This window comes from Gracilinanus agilis, chromosome 2, assembly GCF_016433145.1.
Source record: "Gracilinanus agilis isolate LMUSP501 chromosome 2, AgileGrace, whole genome shotgun sequence".
Classification (NCBI taxonomy): Eukaryota; Metazoa; Chordata; class Mammalia; order Didelphimorphia; family Didelphidae; genus Gracilinanus; species Gracilinanus agilis.
In genome coordinates, this window is record NC_058131.1 from 320,209,568 (window position 1) to 320,228,259 (window position 18,692).

Consider the following 18,692-nt stretch of genomic DNA (forward strand, 5'->3'; position numbering starts at 1 on the left):
GCCCAAAAAAGGATTTTGAGTATTCAGACTGACAAGCAAGGATCTAACAGGAGCTACAAGGAATCCTTGAATGCTAAGGGAGATAAGGACCTAGAATCAGCACCAAGAAAAAGTATGCAAAAGAACAGAACATTTTAGCCTAAGTTTCTGCTGGCTTTTGCCTGTCTCCTAGCTAGGAATGATAACTCAGTCTTCCCTTGACATATAGAGGCTTACTAACCATTACACCCTAGCAGATGCTAGCAGAGAAACCAGGCAGACAATGTGAGGCTTCCACCGGTCAGCTCGTTGCTGTTAACCTATCACAGTTGTTGGAGAAGGCAACATCAGAGGGGAGAAACACCACCTCCACTACACACGTAGAAATAACATTACAACCAAAAGCAAGGAAGTTAAACAGTTATGTTAAAGTCTTTAAAAGGCACTTCTGGGCTCCAGGCTCCAGCATCAGAAAGTTCAGTAGTATAGTTCATCTCTTTTGCTCCAGTGTGTGTGACTTGTCCTATATTCCGGGAGGAAAGTGCCGCTGAAATTTGTGGGAAAGGAGGGGATGCTCGCAGGCTTAATTAAATTTCTTCATCTTAATTTCCCAGCTACTGCACAGAAAGTATTCTGAGAATTGGGGAATCCTATACCCAATGGATCTGTTCCAGGAAAGGGAGGCAGGAAAGGATCACTTGGGAAGAATCTGAATTCTGAAGATTATTCCCAAGGCACAGCTCAACTCTAGGCAAGCCCCCAAGTAAGGAGACCTAGAGACTTGTGATGTATAGCCTTCCCTCCCTGCTTTCCCCACATTGGGCCTATCCCACAACCAAACATACATATGCAAAGATATGTGCATGCACTAATGTGCCTTGCACACATATCTGCAAACAAATGTGTAGTGTGAACACATGCCTGTATGCACATAAAGGCACATATGATATAACTAGAGTATATGCACAGAAAATCTGCCCCCACACAATTTCTCTCTCCATCTCACTCTCACTCTCACTCTCACTCTTTTCTCTCTCTCTCTCTCTCTCTCTCTCTCTCTCTCACACACACACACACATACACACACAGCCTCAGCCCAGCTGAAGCACAATAATTCCTTAAATAGGAATGCATGGCTACAAGAAGGAAAGAAGAGGCAGAGGCAAAGGGAGGGCGGCTTCTATCTCTCTCCCATTACTTGTGTCATTCTGGATTGGTTCCCTGAGTTGCTCCCCTCTTCCTTAGGATGACCCGAAGGTGACGGCCAGGATAAAAAGGGGGAGATGCTGTCCTCCATAGTCATTCTTCATACATGCTTCCTGCCCTTGGCCCCATCCAAGCTCCCACTACAGGTGTTGAGGGAAAGAGGCAGAGGTCCAAGCATGGGAGACGCTGTGCAGAATTCTCTTGGAAAGTCCATGGAAGGATCCAGAAGCTTTCAGTGGCCATCAGGAAGCCTCAGGCGAGCCAGAAGAAGAGGCCTGGCAGGCGGCCCTCCTGGGCAATTGCTGCCTACCTGCACCCCCACCCCAGATTGTCTGCATAGTGCTGTCAGGGATCAGGTTTGGGGAAAAGTTGTCTTGGCGAGTGTTCCTGCACGATCCCTAACATCGAGGGAGAAGATACCCAAATGAGCTGAGTCCGTTCATCGGATAAAGCTAAAAGGACCCTTAGAAGTAATCTAACCCAACCCTCTCCATTTACAAAAGGGAAACTGAGGCCAAGAGAAGGGAAATGTCACCCAGGGAATTAGAAGCAGAGCCAGGATTCAAACCCAGGCCAAAACTCAGATTCCAAATCCAGAGAGCTTTTTGGCCACATTGATACGATTCTCGATCCTCTGCTTCTTAAACCCGGGCTTTGCCTGCTTAGGGCTGATGCGACGGGGCCCAGTTCTCCCTGGACATCCCCCCAGGAGACCCGAGCTCCATTTCACAGCAGAGGGGGAAGAGGAAGGACCTTTTGTGACCTAGCTCCATCCCAAAAGGACAAGGTTCCCATCCTCCTCCGCCTCGGCGTGAGTGGGCCTCACGGGTCCTCGCTGAGCTGGGACGGGCCACAGCCCCCTCATGGCCTGGAAGATGGATGCGTGTGTGTGTGGTGGGGCTTGGAAGAGAGTCATATCAAGCGCTCCTCAGGTGGCACCTTGAGGACACTGTCCATTTCTAGCCGGGCTCCTGCCACTTCCTGCTGGCTAGGGCTGTAGGTCCCCTCCGACTGGCGCCTCTTCCGGGCTGCAAGGACGCCTGAGAGGAGGCCGATGAGGAGCAGCAGAAGGCAGCCGCAGGCCACTGGCACGACGACCTCGATCAATGGGAACGGGAACAGGATGGTGGGAGGCCCCTTCTGCAAAGGAAACGAAGAGATACGAACCTTAGCGAAGCACCAAAGCAAGAAGGAACTGGCCAGAGATGGTCCGGCCTCCTTGGGCCTTGAGTCACAGAATCCTGGACTTTTTTACATCGGAAAGGACCTCAGGAAGCATAAGATAATGGGGTTCAGAAAAAGGAAGAGACGTCTGAGATAATGAGAATCCAACCATCTCGTTTTACTTTTATTTTTATTATTTTTTATATTTTTAAGGTTTTTTTTAAGTTTTTATTTCAAGCATCTCATTTTAGACCCAGATCTGTAATTTAACGCAGCCCCTCCTTTACAAGTAGCCATCAAGCCTCTGACCGAAGACCTCTCGTGCGGGGAATTCACTGACCTCCCAAGGCAAGTTCATTCCACCCTGGTTCCTAGTTCGGAAGTTCTTCCTGCTGTACCAAAAAATCAGCCTTTCCTTTAACCTCCTAATTTTTTCCTCTTAAGCTAAGCAGAACAGCTTATTTCAGTTTCTCCGTGATAGACCTTGAACTACAGAAACGATGATGCCATCCCCTTGGGGTCTTCATTTCCTTTGACCAGTCATTAGATAGCACCATCTCTCGTGCCTCCACTTTCTGGGTCGCCTCTCTCTAAATGGGCTCCAGTTTGACAATGTAATGTCCTCCCTATAACGTGGCGTCCAGAGCCAAACCAGTACTCAAAATGGAAGTCTGACGAGGACACTGGGACTATCACCCATCGCTGTCTCAGCAGCCTACAATCCCATCAGCCTTTTGGGCTGCCAGACTACTGACTCCTTTTGAACCTGAAGTCCACTGAACCCCTCCAGGCCCTCTTCACAAGCCTCCCCCCTCCTAGATTAGGACAAGTGGCCGTGGTTCACAGCGACACACCTTGAAAGCAAAGCAGAAGGCAATCGCCAGTCTGCTTTGTTTGGATGTGGATTTATTGCCCCTGCCTCTGTCTCCCCAAATCTCACTAGAAGGAAGCAAAGGGCAGAAAAGTACAGTGAGGATCAGGGTACTCCTTACCCTATCCCCAAGAGTCTTAGCCACTTAGGAGAGCCGGAGGGCATGTTGGGAAAAGGCACTTCCTCCTCACCATAACCAAGAAGAAAGGGGACACAGGGAGGCTGTAAAAATGCCTCTCAAAAGGAAAGGATTCCAAACCCATCTTCCTTTCAAAAAATTATTCTAAAAGGTAGGAGTCTGGGGGGTACCTGGGTGGCTCAGCAGATGGAGAGCCAGACTGAGAGACAGGAGGTCCTGGGTTCAATTCTGTCCTCAGACACTTCCCAGCTCTGTGACCCTGGGCAAGTCCCTTAACCCCCATTGCCTAGCCCTTACCACTCTTCTGCCTTGGAACCAATGCATAGTATTCACTCTAAGACGGAAGAGTTTTTAAAAGGAATACTAATAAAATTTTAAAAAGAAAAGGCAGGAATTTTGCATGTTCTTGGCCAGGATCAGACCCCATTCTGAACGATGAGTCCAATTCTGAGGGCCACATTCTAGAAATGGCGGTGAAAGCTGGAACCCACGCAGAGGAGGCAACCCTGATGATTGTCCCGTCCTCGGCCATCCTCCTGAAGGAACTGGGGGAGGCTAACCATTTAACTCGTACAAAATACTGCAGGGAGCAAAGAGCAGAGTTCGAGGGCTGTCGCTTGGCCTCTGAGGGCAGAACAGAAACAATGTGGTGGTGGGTAGCAGGGGCTGCGGGCGAGGGTGGGGGTTACAACAAGACAGACACCGGCTGGATGTAAGGAAACATTTTGGAATGCCTAAAGCTGTCTCACAGTTAAATTAGTTGCCTTGGGAGATGGGAAGCTCGCCCTTCCTGCAGGCTTCAGCTTGAGTCTGGATGGCCACTTGTCAGGAGGCATTCCTGCTTGAGGGGAGGTTGGAATGCCCCTGAATGCCCCTCCTAACTCCCTGCCTGGGACTCAGCCTTAGAAGCGAGCAGAGGAAGCCCCCTTTCCCAGACGCCCCAGGTTTTTACTGTTACTCCTCTGCCTTCTCTCGCCCCCAAATTCTGACTCCAGCCCTCACCTCTCTCATCTGGTCCCCTTTCGCTAAGACCCCGAGCATTCTCTTCCCCTCTGCCCGATCCCTTCCCGAAGTTCTAGTGCCAGCAGGTGGGATTGTGGGTCAGCTCCCTCCCCTCCCTGCACGGTGAGCATCCCCCGAAAAACCAGCTTGCTGCCAAGCCAAATATGCTAACTTCTCCATGCCGACTCCTCCTCCCACAGCTCCCAGGCATCTCAAACCACCCGAAATTCTGCCCAGTCGCCTCAGACACCCCCTCCTCCTGCCCTCAGGACTTGGATCGCAGGGCCCCCCACTCACAGCCACATCACAGCGTCGCCCCCCAAAACTGCTAGTGCAGATACATTCGACTTCGCTCCCAGCTGCTTGGCAGGTGCCACCATTCTGGCAAGGATTGGGTTCACACTCAGGAATCGGAATGTGACATCTAGAAGGAGGAAGAAAGCGGGGGCCAACAGTAAGTACTCTTTGCCCAGAAACAACGTCCCCCCGAGCCCCAATACCCTACTGCCTCTCCACCTCCACGAAGACCGTTCCAGCCATCAGAAATGGCTCCGAGTGGACTTGGGGGAAAGTTAACTCCCCGTCTCTGGAAACGTCCAAGCAGACGTCGGATGAGCACTTGTCGAGAATGTTCTAGAAGACGTTAGACTTCCAGGAATCGCATGCCCTTGGAGGCCCCTGACTAGGATAACATTCTGTGTTCTACTAATCTAATAATCCCTTCCAACTCTAACCTACACTTTGGGTCACTTCGTAGTCTAAGGTTGCTTCTCCTCGTGTTCCTAAAAAGCCCCTTCGTCGAGGGAGGGAGAGAGAGCGGTCAGCACCTCAACCCCATGACCCTTGCAGGGGAGAGTCTTATCCAGAACCCTCCAAATGGCTTTTGGAAGAGGGGTGTGTCTCAATGGTAAGGACTGAATGTCATACTTGGAAAATGGAAGGAGCCCTTAGGGATTATCTAGCCTACACTCCTCATTTGACAGATAAAGAAACTGAGAGGAAATGACTTGCCCAAGGTCACAAACCAAGTCAGTGGCAAATCTAAGCCTGGGAAGAAGACATCATGAGATCAAAGAGTTAGGAGTGGAAGGGGCTTTAGAGGTCATGAATACAATCCATTCATTTTACAGGTGAGGAAACAAAGGCCCAGAGAAATGAAATGACTTGACCAAGGTCCCTCAGGACTAGAACCCATGCTTCCTGGCTTTTTCAGCAGCACCATTTGATCAGTGGGTTTTCTCTGCTGAAACTCTCCCATCTGCCTTAGATATATCTGAAGTTTCATTTATGGACTTGTGAATCTGATTTTCATATCTTCATTTCAGCATGTTTTCCTTGTTTTTTTCTTAACTAACAGCTCAACCAACACAACCAAACTCCTTTATCCCACTGACAAAACAAAAACAAAAACAAAAAACCTCAACAACTTTTACTCATCCCCAGTTTCTGCCCTTATCTCCAGACCCTGCTAGATGATGGAAACTAATCTTCTGAAATTACCCCACAAAGATAAAATGGCTTGGCGAGTCCCAGAGGGGCGCTTTCCTAGCCCAGAGGTAGCATTTCCATGTACTAGGATGGGCTAATTGAAGTAGTGCTTCTCTGAATGGGGCAGATATAAGGGAGAAATGACTGGATTTAGAGTCAGAAGACCTGGATTCAAATCCAGACTATCACTTTACTGCCTTACCGTGACCAAGTTCAGTCACTTCCCTAGGCCAGAGTTTCTTGGTAAAGTATCAGTGCTAGGCTAGATGGCCTCTAAGGTTCCTTCAACTCTAAATCCCAGAATCATCTGATCCTGTGGTCTCTCCAGTTCTACTTCACAGGGGACAACCTATCCTGACTAAGAGTAAGGCGAGCTTTATTTGGAAGCACCTCAGAGGCCAGAGACCACGAGGGACAGGATCCCTTTTGTCCCTAAGCAAGGAAGCCTCCACTCGATTCCTCTCTGCGTACTTTGGGACGTTAAAATATGTTTTCCTTGCTTTCTCATCAGACACTAGCAGGAACTGGCTCCCAGCCTCCCCTTTTGGTCTCTCACCTCAGGCCAGTGTAGCCCATCGGGCATGTGCAGTTGGCTCCCCAGGGCCCATCATAACAGCGGCCTCCATTCAGGCAAGTGAAATTTTGGCCACACTCATCTGGTGGGAAGGGCCACCTGGGAAATAAGCAGAACATCAAAAAACGTAAGTCTTGGAAGGGATTTTAAGGACAAAAAAAAATGTTAAAATAAAGAAGATAATGTCAATTGGAAGGGACTCTACATAAAACAGGATGTTGCAGGGGGATCATAGAATGTCAGAAGATAGAAGAATATAGAGGACAGGATGTTAGAGTCGGAAGGAATCCTAGAACACAGAATGTCAGATAATAAAAAACAGAATGTCATAGTTGTAAATGACCTGAGAATATCGAATGTTAGAAGAGAGAACACAGGATATTGGAACTGGAAGAGATTCTAGAGCATAAAATGTTAGAAATGATAGAATGTCATAGTTGTAAAGCAGTGGTTCACAAACTTTTTTGGCCTACTGCCCCCTTTCCAGAAAAAATATTACTTAGCACCCCCTGGAAATTATGAAACTATTTATTGAACTCAGAATAGAATGTAATACAAAAAAAGGTGTGGCCATCACCACCCCACCCCCTGGATCGCTGCAAGCACCCACCAGGGGGCGGTGGCGCCCACTTTGGGAATCACTGTTGTAAAGGATTCTAGACCCTGGAATGTTAAAATACAGAAGATAGGATGTTAGATCTGGAAGAGATCCTAGCACCTAGAATGTTAGAATAGAGAAGATAGAATGTCGTAGTTGTGAGAAATCCTAGAACACAGACTATTAGAAGAGAGAACGCAGGATGTTCACATTGGACATAGAATGTCATCATTGCAAAGGGCCCTGGAACACAGTATTAAAAGAAAACACAGAATATTAGATCTGGAAGAGATTCTAGCACCTAAAATGTTAGAATAGAGAAGATAGAATGTCGTAGTTGTGAGAAATCCTAGAACATAGACTATTAGAAGAGAGAACGCAGGATGTTCACATCGGACATAGAATGTCATCGTTGCAAAGGGCCCTGGAACACAGTATTAAAAGAAAACACAGAATGTTAGAGCTGAAGGGATCCTTGAATGTAGATCATTAGGAGATAGAAAACAGGATGTTGGAGCTAGGGGAGATCCTAGAATAGAGAATGCTAAATGGGAATACGTAGTCTATAATAGTTGTAAAGAACCTTAGGACATAGAATGTTAGAATAGAGAAGATAGAATATCATCGTTGTAAGGAATCCTAGAACGTAGACTACTAGAAGCGAGAAGACAAGATGTTCACACTGAAAGGGACCCCAGAAACACAGAATGACTATCCGAGCGGGATGGGGCCTTCGAGATCCCCTTGCTTCCGGAGAAGGAAACAGTCTAGAGCACTAAAGGCTACACTTTCTAGAAAACCCGAGAATCAGAAACAAAGCTGTGGCTGAGATCGCTAGGCTCCAGGCCTCCCGTGCTGGCCAGGGTACCACATCCGAGCCTCCCAGCCCAGGTACGCACTGGCATCGGGGACCACTGAAGTCAGGCGGGCACCGGCAGGAGTAACCCAGGACCTCGTCCACGCAGGTGGCACCATGCAGGCACGCGTGCTGGAGGCAGTCATCCACGTCGGTCTCACAGTCCCTCCCCGTGTAGCCGGGGCTACAGTGGCACCGGTAGCTGCCTGGCAGGTTCCCACAGTGGCCGTGGACGCAAGGAGCCGAGCCGCACTCATCCACGTCCACCTCGCACCGAGGGCCTTCCCAGCCAGCCCCGCAGGAGCAGCTAAAGTCATTGAAGAGGTCCTGGCAGGTGCCCCCATGGAGACAGGGTTCCACCGAGCACACGGGGCCCCCGCGACAACCCAGATCAATGTCGTCTCTGCTGGCCAGGAGGAACTGCTCCGGCTGGGGGAGAGGCGTCGTGAGGCGGACAAAGGGCAGGTCGAGGCCCCCGATGCTCACGCGGCCGAGGCAGCCGGTGAAGTTTTCTGCCAAAACCACGGGTACTCGGTTGCGGAGGAAGTCCAGGCTCCCTGCCTGGCCCCAAAGGGTCGTGTTCCGGGCCCCATCGAGCTGCAGCCACCAGCGAGAAGCAGAAGCTCCGGGCTCCTCCATGGTCAGGGTGACCCAGTGCCAGGCCCCGTCAGACACGGGCCCCGCGCCTCTGAAGGTGGCCCCCTCGATGCTGTTCCCGCTCCGAATGGCCACGGATAGGCTGTTGTTGCGGATGGCCACCCACAAGGAGGCCCCCTCTCCAGCGGCCTGCAGCAGGACGGCCTCGGGGTCCCGGGTACGGAAAGCCAAGGAGAGGCCCGCAAACCCCGCTTTGGCTGACAGGTTGTAGCCGGTGAACACAGCAGGTGGCTGATCTTGGAATGTAGCATTGGCCAGACCTAGGGGACGGACACGGACCTCTGTGAGCGAGGGGCAGCCTGGGGGCCGGGGCTAAGGTCTACTCCCTACTTGTTCTCCCAGCGCCAAGGGGCACATCCAGCTGGGGCACCTCAGGATTAGGGGGCGGGGAATGGGGCATCCATGGAGAATGTGGGGCCCCCAGTGGCGAAAGAGAGACCTGGGGAATCCCTAAGAGATTTGGAACCCAGGCTGACCCTAAGGATACCCTGGAGTAATATTTCACCCGTCAGGCGAGGCCAAAAAAGAGTTTCAGGACCCAGGGGGCCCCTTGTGCAGAGGGGACTCAGGGTCTGGATAGTCCCTGGGAGTTGGGAGCGTGCCTGGCCCAGGGTACCCGAGGAATTATCCTTGGGACTGTGGTCCCCAAGTGATCCCCCGGGCATCCACGACCCCAGCATCTCCCTAATCGGTCTGAGATTCCTTAGAAGATATGGGGCGCAGGCCGTTCCTGGGGAGAAGAAGGTACCCTGTGGCCCGGGGCATTCCTAGGGATTGTGCTACCTGGAGCTCCCCCCAGGGGACATGGAGTCCAGGCTGTCCTGGCCAAAGAAGGTGGGAGGACACAGGCGCTCTGATTCCTCAGCCTGGCATTTAAGGCCCTCTGCAATCTGGTGCCCCTCCACCTTCGCAGTGTTAATTCACAGGATTCTTTTCTAGACTGCACTCTGGTCAAACTGTGCTCCTCGAGAGCAGGGACCATCTTTCGTCTTTCTTTGTATCCCAGCCCTTAGCATGGTGCCTGGCACATGGCAGATGCTTGAAGGTTTTTACTTCCCTCAAATACGTGTCATGTTCTCATCCTCCCCACCTTCGCATATGTTGTTCCCCACACCTACAAGGCTTCCCCCACCTCCTCTTTACCTCCTCAGTTCCTAACTATACTTCAGACTTCAGTTTAAACACCACTTCTTCCAGGAAGCCCCCAAAGGTTAACCTTACTCCTCTCAGCCCTTTGAACCTCCTCTCTGATGCATTTATCCCATATCCCATCGCCTCTTGGATCAACTGTTAACTCCCCTGTTTGGCTTTTAAGCCCTCACAGCCTGGCCCCAGCCTCCCTTTCCAGCCTTCTTTACCATGCCTCCCCTTCCCACACTGTGGCCCAGCCAGGCTGGTCTCCATGCTTCTGGCTCCTCATACATGACACACGTGTCTCGCCAGACTCTGCCCTTACACTGGCTGTTCCCCATCCCTGGAAGGTAATCAACGCTTTCTCTTCTCCATCACTTAGCGTCCCTGTTTTCTTCAAGATGCAACTCCAGAGGCACCTTTTAGGAGCTTTTCCTAATCCCTTCAGCTATTATTGCCTTCTGCCAAATCACCTTATATCTATTTGGCATTCTGAATTAGAATATTAATAATAATCGCATTTTTAGAGTGCTTTAAGATTTCCAAAGCACCTAAAATACCTGTTATCTCATCTAGTCCTGTAGAGTATGTATCAGTGGTTCCCAAACTTTTTTGGCCTACTGCCCCCTTTCCAGAAAAAATATTACTTAGCCCCCATGAAATTAATTTTTTTAAATTTTAATAGCAATTAATAGGAAAAATAAATGCACCTGTGGCCATCACCACCTCCCTGGATCACTGCAGCACCCACCAGGGGGCGGTGGCGCCCACTTTGGGAATCACTGGTATATACTGTCTCACCCATAGAATGTAAACTCCTTGAGGGCAAAGACTCTTTTTCTTTCCTTTTTTTTTTTTTCTTTTTGTCTTTGAATTCCCAAGGTCTAGCGCACTGCCAGATTCATAGCAGGTACTATATTGACAGAATATTAAATATTATGTGCTGTGTTTATCTTATTTGCTCTATTAGACTTCAAGCTTCATAAGGTTAGAAATTGTCTTCTCTGTAATTCCCCCCACATCCCCGGTGTTGAACTCAGACTTCTGCACATAGTAGGGCTTTATATGTGTTTGTTGGAATGAATGAATCAAGTGTAGAACTTGGGATTTTCCCAGAGGTGAAAGGAAGGGGCAATCGGGTGCCTCTACTCACAGATGTAACCATTGGGGACCTCAACACAGGTGGTAGGAGGGGGGCAGGGCTGGTCCTGACACCATAGGCGCTCGGCACACGTGGGCCCCGTAAAATTAGGGGGGCAGACACAGATGAAGTCATTCCAGGTCACGGTACATGTCCCTCCATTGTGACAGGGTTCAAGCTGCAAAACAAGAAGGGCAGCAGCTCCCATTTCTGCAGAGTCCTAAGTGTACAAAACACTTTCCTCCCAATAACCCCTTCTTGGAAGAGATGCAAGTGTTTCTAGCCCCATCATACAGAGGAGGACACAGGGACCCAGAGGGAGGAGGGGAGTCGCCGAAAGCCCTACAGGTAATACGTTGGTTACAAGGTCGGGGAGGGACCAGTGATCCCTCCCCAACAACCTCCTTTCCTTCTTGGGCCCTGGAAAGGAAGCATAGGGGACTCCATCTATGAGGAGCAGAAATCACCTACATGGAAGACCAGATATTCCCCCAGAGTCAGCAGGTCTCTGGGGGTAGAGGAAAGATCTGTTTACAAACTGGATGCTGGAATTAGACACTAACTTTAGACAAACTTGGATCTTGTCAGAGAAGTTGTCCACTGGGATTCCTACCCAGGTTAGACAATAGTAACTCACAATTCTATTCCCCCCCCCAAACATTCACCAACTGTCCACATGACAGTCTTCTGAGGTAGGTAATGAAAGTATTATGCCCATTTAACAGATGAAAAAACTATAACGCAATAAAGCGTAATACATAACAAAAGTTAAGTGACTTGCCCAAGGTCAAACAAGCTAGTCATAGGGCCAAGAGCCAAATCCAGGTATCCGTACTCCAAAGCCAACATTCTTTCCACTTCATCTCCTCTCCATTTGTCTTCTGAGATCCCTTTGGCTCAGAGGTGCTTTATAGTCCAGCAGAAGGAGGATGAAGGGACCATTCATGGCAAGGAGAAAATTTCCTCCATGTGATGAAATCAGTAAAAATAGCCCTCCCCACAGGGCTATGGTAGAGGATTGGGCTAACTTCCCCCATGGAATCCCAAGAAGTTGAGAAGAGCAGGAAAGAGTCCATGCCATGGTCTGCTTAGTCTCTAGACTTCCTGGGTTAGTCTGCCTTTCTTAGGTGATGAGTGTCTAAGGACATGCCCATGCCTTTTTACCAAGCCAACCCAGGCTGAGGAGGATCATTCTAATGAGGGAGGCAGTCTTAATTTGTTATCCTAAACTTTGACCATATGACCACCTCACTGGCCTCATCTTCCTCATCTGTAAGAACAGGGGAATAGACTGCTAGTCTCTATGATTCATTCCAATTCTAACATCTTGTATTCAGATCTGACATTCTTTGTTCCTTGTTCTAACATTCTATGATCTCAAGTCCTTCTCCCTCTGATGTGCTATATTTGGTTCCAACATTTTATGGTCTTGGGTCCTTCTAGCTCTGACATTCTGTGTTCTATGTTCTAACATTCTATGACCTCAAGTTCTTCCAACTCTGATGTTCTATGTTCTTTGTTCTAGTATTCTATGGCCTCAGGTCCTTCTAGCTCTGATATTTTGTGTTCTATGTTCTAACATTCTATGGTCCCAAGCCCTTCTAACTCTGGTGTTCCTTGTTCTTTGTTCTATCCTCTTATGGCCTCAGGTCCTTCTAGCTCTGACATTCTGTGTTCTATGTTCTAACATTTTATGGTCTCATGTTCTTCTACCTTTGACATGCTATGTTCACTTCTAACATTCTATGGTTCCAAGTCCTTCTAGCTCTGGTGTTCTTTGTTCTTTGTTCTAACCTTCTATGGCCTCAGGTCCTTCTAGCTGATGATTATGTTCTTTATTCTAGCATTCTGTGACCTCAGGTTCTTCCAACTCTGATGTTCTATGTTCTTTGTTCTAGCATTCTATGGCCTCAAGTCGCTTCTAGCTCTGACATCTGATGTTCCATGTTCTAAATTCTAAGCTCACTTCCAGATCTGATGTTCTATATACCAAAGTCAAAGAACCCCCCCAGTAAATAGTTCATTCTCCCCAGAATGTATATAGATACACACACACACACACACACACACACACACACACACACACACCACCTTCCTTACTCACTATGCAGGTATCTTCTGAGACACAGCCCAAAGTAAGGTTGCTGGCCTCCCCTTCATACACTTCCCCAGAACCGGTCCAGTTGCCTGGGTGAAGGAGAGGGAGGAAGTCCAGGCGGAGGCTGTTAAGACGGATATCCTGAAGGCAGCCTTTAAAGTTGCCACCCCAAGGCTCAGCCCAGGCTGGTAGGGCCAGACCGCCCACATGAACCTCATAGCTGGGGCCCAGAGGCAGCCCTTGAAGCTGTCCAGACCCTAAGCTGAGGGTCACTAGGTGCCTGTGTCCATCGTCCACGCGTCCAGGATAGGTGACCACTGAAGTGGAAGTTGTCTCCACATGGATCTCCCCTCTGGCCAAGAACACTGTGTAGTTGGACAGTGAGCCATTGGTCATCTGCAGCAGGAAGCCCGAAGCCTCACGAGTTCGCAGAACAAAAGATAAGGTGAGGTTGGGGCCTGGCGCATCTCTAAGCTGGAAGGAGGCCCTGCTGTGGGAACCCCCCAGGCCGAAGGTCCATGCCAGTGGCTCTGGGAAGAAAGGGGATAGCACAGGAAATCTCAGCAAGTTGAAAAGGCCACCCAAGGGGCAATGGAGTCCAGCCTTGGGTTTGATAGAGACACAGTCTACACCTTTGGAGTATAAGGGGACACGGCCCTACTTCTCAAGAAACCCCAGGCTGGAGAGAGGAGGCACTAACTACCCTCCCCCTAAGGCACCACGAACATCTAGAATGAGGGGGTGGGGAAGGAACATGGCCCCTGGCCTGGGAGATTCTCTCTCTGAAGTGAGATGTGGCCTCTAGACGCAAGGAAGCCCTTATCCCCAGTATTCCCCAAAGGTTGGGGCTCTATCATTCCCATAGACATGGGGCTTCCGAATCCCTCCCTGTGCCCTTGGCCCCGGCCAGCTTCAGCACTCACCCTCAGAACACGTGGGCCCTTCATAAGGCCTAGGGCAGTCACAGTGGAAAGTTGTCCAGAGGTCAACACAGGATCCTCCATGGTCACAAGGCCCTGAGCCACACCAATCAGTACGCTCACAGCCCAGCCGTACCCCCGGCCGGCCATCAGCAAGATCCTGAGGTACCAACATATGCCCATCCACACGCACGTCCTCCAGGCAGCCCACAAAGCTTGGACTGGTCCCAGCCCCACCACCCACGCGGACGGTCAGGAAGGCCGGGGAGTCTAGGGCTACTTCTCCTACCAGGGGGTGGCTCTTCAGGCAGGGCCCGTTCTCACAAGCCTCATGCCACAGCCTCAGCTCCAAGGCTGACTGCAGGAGCACCACTTCAGCCCGGTGCCAATGCCCATCACTCAAGGACGGGCTATTGAGGTTCAAGGGGAGCTCAGTGCCCTGACTCCTTAGTATGGTCCACAGGGTGCCCTGAGACAGCACCAGGGTGAGGCTCTCCACGGTGTCTCCTCGGGAGAACAGAAGTCCATCAGGCAGTGTAGTTCGAAACCTCAGTGACACAGCTGGCTGCCCGTGCCCATCGCTCGCAGGCAGTGCCACAAGCAAAGAGCCACCAGTTGCCAGGGAAAAGGTAGTAGATTGGGCACACCTGGGCCCATGAAAGCCAGGCAGGCAATGGCAGGTATAGCTATGGGCCCCCGCCTTGTAGATGGGGATGCACTGGGCTCCATGTTGGCAGGCGTGACCTTCGCATCCAGTAAGCAGGACAGAGCAGTCTTTCCCACCCCAGGTTGGGGGGCAGTGGCACATGTAGTCATTCACACCATCCTCACAGGACGCACCATGGAAACAGGGCTCCGATGCACAATCATCAACATTGACCATGCACGATATACCTATAGAAAGAATGGGTATGTCAGCCCATAGACATGGAACCCTAGAATGTCCCCATTGGAAGAGCCCAGTCTTAGCAGTCATCTAGTCTAACCTTCTACCGAGTAGAGTAATCAGCTTAACTTAATATTTATTAAACATCCCCTCAACATTAGGTACTGGAGATAACATTTTTTAAGAAGACAAACAAACAAGCCCTACTCTCACATTTTATCTTATACTCCACAGCACCACGTGGACAGATAGTCAGATACTGTCTGTTTGAATAGAATAAAAATATTTTGTTTTTAATTTAAAATCTATCTGCAAAAAGTAATCTATTTCAATGATAGGTTGGGCTGAGAACCCAATAGATTTGTTCTATTTCTAGAGTGTTAAAGTTTAAATAGATCTCTCTAATAATAGAAATAACCCTCACTTCTATAATATTTTAAAGTTTACAAAACATTTTCTTCACAACTCCATGAGGTAAGAAACTCAGAATTATCCCCATTTTGTAGATTAGAAAATTGAGAATTAGAGAGGTCAAGTGACTTAGCTGCAGTTACAGAGCTAAATTCAAGACAAGGTCCTCCTCACCTATAGTTAAATTCTTTTATCCCAGCACCATTCTGAGAGGGAGTTCATTACCCCCCAAGGCAGTGCCAAACAGCACTAATTATGAGGACGTCATTCCTTTTTTTCACTGGACCTGCATTTTCTTTGGTATAGACAACAGCCAGTGAGGAACTTCCTTCAGTAAGGCAGATCAGTATCTCCCCTCTAACTTCAAGGTACAGAGAGTTGCGCAGGGACACCAGGAGGCTAAATGTGAGAGGCCAAACTTGACCAGAGGTCTTCCTGACTCCAAGGCTAGCTCTTTTTTCCATGGCGCCATTTTGCTTCTCACTGATGCATATCAGGAAAATCTGCCTCCTTGTAACTTAGTCTGAAATGTTTTGGGTGATGTGTCATGGCAGAGTGGATAACCAGAAGGACCCAGGTTCAAGTCCCATCTCTGATACATACAGGCTAGGTGACCCTGGGCAAGTCACTTAATCTTTCAATGTTCTAGATAGCTCTCTAAGGCAATAAGTTACCAACCTGCCCTTGAAAGAGAGAGTTTCCACACTTAACCTATGCCAATGGAACATTAACCTATGCCAATGGAACACAGATCTATTCTTATCCCTATCCCTGTTTTTAGAATTAGAAAGAAGAGTAGAGCAATTCAGTCAGTCAGCAAACATGGATTAGATGCCAACTATATGCCAGGCACTGTTCTAAGCACTAAGGATACAAAGAAATGGCTAAGATATTCTCTGCTAGGAAAGAGTTTAGTTACAGCCCTGTCTCTCCTTCCTACTTTACAGAGAGAAAAACCAGTGCCCAGAGAGAAATAATTTGTCCAAAGCATGGTAGTAAGTGGCAGAGGTTAAATTTGAATCCAAATCTCCAATCCACTTGGTCTGCCTAGAAATAAATAGGACAACTCTGTTGGGTCCCTAGTCCAAGCTGCCATTAAAAACCCTCCTGCCCTACCCCCTAACATCCAAAATCAAGAGTCCCCGAGTGGTGTTTCCCACTCTCCGGTGGTCTAGAGTCCTCAGTAGGTGGCTGGGGCAGGGCAGGAGATAGGATTATGCACTCCTCGCCCCTCACTAGCCTTCTGCCCATATTCAGGCAGCTTCAGGGATGAGGAATCTCAGTGTTGGAAGGCATCTCAGAGGGCATCAAGTCCAAACCAAACCTGAATGCAGATCATAAGAATGGATGCTTCTAGAGCTGGAGACCTCCGAGATCATCTAGGCCAAATCCTTCATTTTACATATGGGGAGACTGAAGGGAAATGACCTTCCCAAAGTCATATAGATAGTAACTGAAATTACCTTTGTTTTTTTCTATCACTCTCAAGCTCACAGAGCCCTTCCCTCATAACAGCCCTGGGAAGGAAGCAGTAGAAGAAGGAGGATTTCCATTTTATGGAGGATGCTGCATGCCCAAGGTTTCGCAACTAGTTAGTAGTGAGGCTGGAGTTTGCACCCCAAACTCTTCAGATCAAACATGCTTCCCCCTATACCAGCCTTTCTCCTCTCAGCCCCCCTCTGTCATCTCCCAGCAATGTTCACCCACTCTCTGCTTGAAGACTTCAGTGATGGGGAACCCCTCATCCCTCAGGCAGCTCAGTGCTGATTGTCGGAAAGTTCTGTCTCGCATAGAACTAAAATCCGCCTCCTTTTCTCCCCTTCCCTCTTTATCATATCCCCCCTCTCCTGGCTCTCTGCCCATGGAGGCCAAACGTAAGAATCCCAATCCCTCTTTCCGTGATACGGGATCCAGGAACAGCAAAGGGCCCCTTCCTTCCCCACTGAGCTGATCTTCCCTCCCCCATCCTCAGTCTAGTTTATACGGGCAAAGCTCAGCACCCTGCCACCCGGTACCTGCCCCGGCTCAATCCCGCTCATACCTGTCAGGAGCAATAGGCCCCCCAGGACAGCCCCTGGGAGCGAGGGTGTCATCTCACCCCCTTTGCAGTCATGGGGGCCAGGAAGATGAGGTGAGTGCCTGGGGAAGGCATTGGGCTGTGGGTCCAGCCAGGTCAAGGCAGCTGAAAGCCAGAGCAGCTGCTCACCAGGAGCTGAGCTGGAGTGGAGGCTAATCATGCTCCCCTTGACCCGCCCATCTCTACCCCCGCAACGCACCCACACCCACACTCCATCTGGCTCCCATCAGCACTGATTGTCAGGAGAATGTGAGGCTTAGGTCTTCCCTCCTTCCCTCTTCCACATGACATCTGCCCAACCCCAGCTGGGAGGGACTCATGCAAGGGGCAGTGGAGAATATTTAAAAGTAACTACAGATCCTTTCACTATGCCCAGCTCTAGGGTAGGAACCAACAACCCAACCCATGTGCCCCTAGTCATATTAAGAGGGGAAGGAAGGACCAATAAAACTATTTGTATTTCCATGAAGCTTTAAGATTTCCAAACTACTGTCTTCACAAAAAAACTTGTGAGGTGGACAGCATAGCTATTACTAAGGAATTATTGCTTCTGTGACTTCCCTCTCTGGGCCTTAGTTTCCTCATCTGTAAAATGGGATTAGACTAGATGGCCTCTGAAATCCATGCCAACTCTAAATCTATGATCTCCATTTTAAAGAGAAAAAGATGGGCACTCAGAAAGAAGATAGAACTTTTTCAGGATCGTGCAAGTAATAAGTCACAGAGGCAGGAATCATCGGTTTTAGAGCTGAAAGTCTTCTAATTAACCATCTCATCCAACCCCTTTATTTTACTGATGAATAAACTAAGATCCGGAGATGTTAACTACTCATTAAAAAGACATCAAAAGTCACACTATTAATTAGTGATGGGGAGGGACAGACAAGAACCCAGATCTCCTGAGATGAAGAAAATAAGGCTCCAAGGAGAGCTGTGCCTTGTCTAATCTCACACAGTAATAAGTGGCAAAGCTGGGATTGGAACCCAGGCTCCTCTGGCCTCAGTCTCATGCCCTGGAGCCTCAGCCAGAAGCCAGGTCTATCAGAGGTGATCCTAGGAGATGGAACATCTCCATATCCTCACCAGAAGCTACAGAACTTCTCCGTAAGTCAAAGACTTCCTGGGGCCCACAGTCACCAACCCCTGATATGGGAGGAGGAGTGCAGGGTTGGCAGGGGGGGGGGTGGAGAAAGAGAAAGAGCCCCTGCCTATGTCTGCCAAGACTTGGTAGGGAACTGTGGATAAGTGGAGAAAGTAGGTGGCACACAGCTCCCAGAATGGGTTCTCTTAATCTCATTAGATCCCCGACGCCATTACTATCTCATTCTCTTACTTCTGAAAGTCCCACCTTTCAAAGTGCTCCCTACTTTCCCCATTGCCTCCCAGGAGACACAGGGAATATTCCTAGCACCTCCAGAGAAAGAAAGAAAGAAAGAAAGAAAGAAAGAAAGAAAGAAAGAAAGAAAGAAAGAAAGAAAGAAAGAAAGAAAGAAA

The 18,692-nt window shown here is 49.2% G+C and overlaps 1 protein-coding gene across 1 annotated transcript in view; it reads right to left on the minus strand.

The window, feature by feature from the left end:
- Positions 1–1,142: 1,142 nt before the first annotated feature.
- The window catches only part of CRB2 (crumbs cell polarity complex component 2), a 33,207-nt gene continuing 15,657 nt past the window's right edge, over positions 1,143–18,692 (minus strand). Inside the window, exons 3-10 of the mRNA XM_044659753.1 lie at positions 17,163–17,414; positions 13,828–14,718; positions 12,911–13,434; positions 10,819–10,984; positions 7,921–8,794; positions 6,406–6,522; positions 4,659–4,785; positions 1,143–2,325 (exon numbers count right to left, since the gene is read on the minus strand). Coding sequence (XP_044515688.1) covers positions 2,098–2,325; positions 4,659–4,785; positions 6,406–6,522; positions 7,921–8,794; positions 10,819–10,984; positions 12,911–13,434; positions 13,828–14,718; positions 17,163–17,414 — 3,179 coding nt within the window. The 3' untranslated portion in view covers positions 1,143–2,097. The remainder of the gene's footprint in view (positions 2,326–4,658; positions 4,786–6,405; positions 6,523–7,920; positions 8,795–10,818; positions 10,985–12,910; positions 13,435–13,827; positions 14,719–17,162; positions 17,415–18,692) is intronic.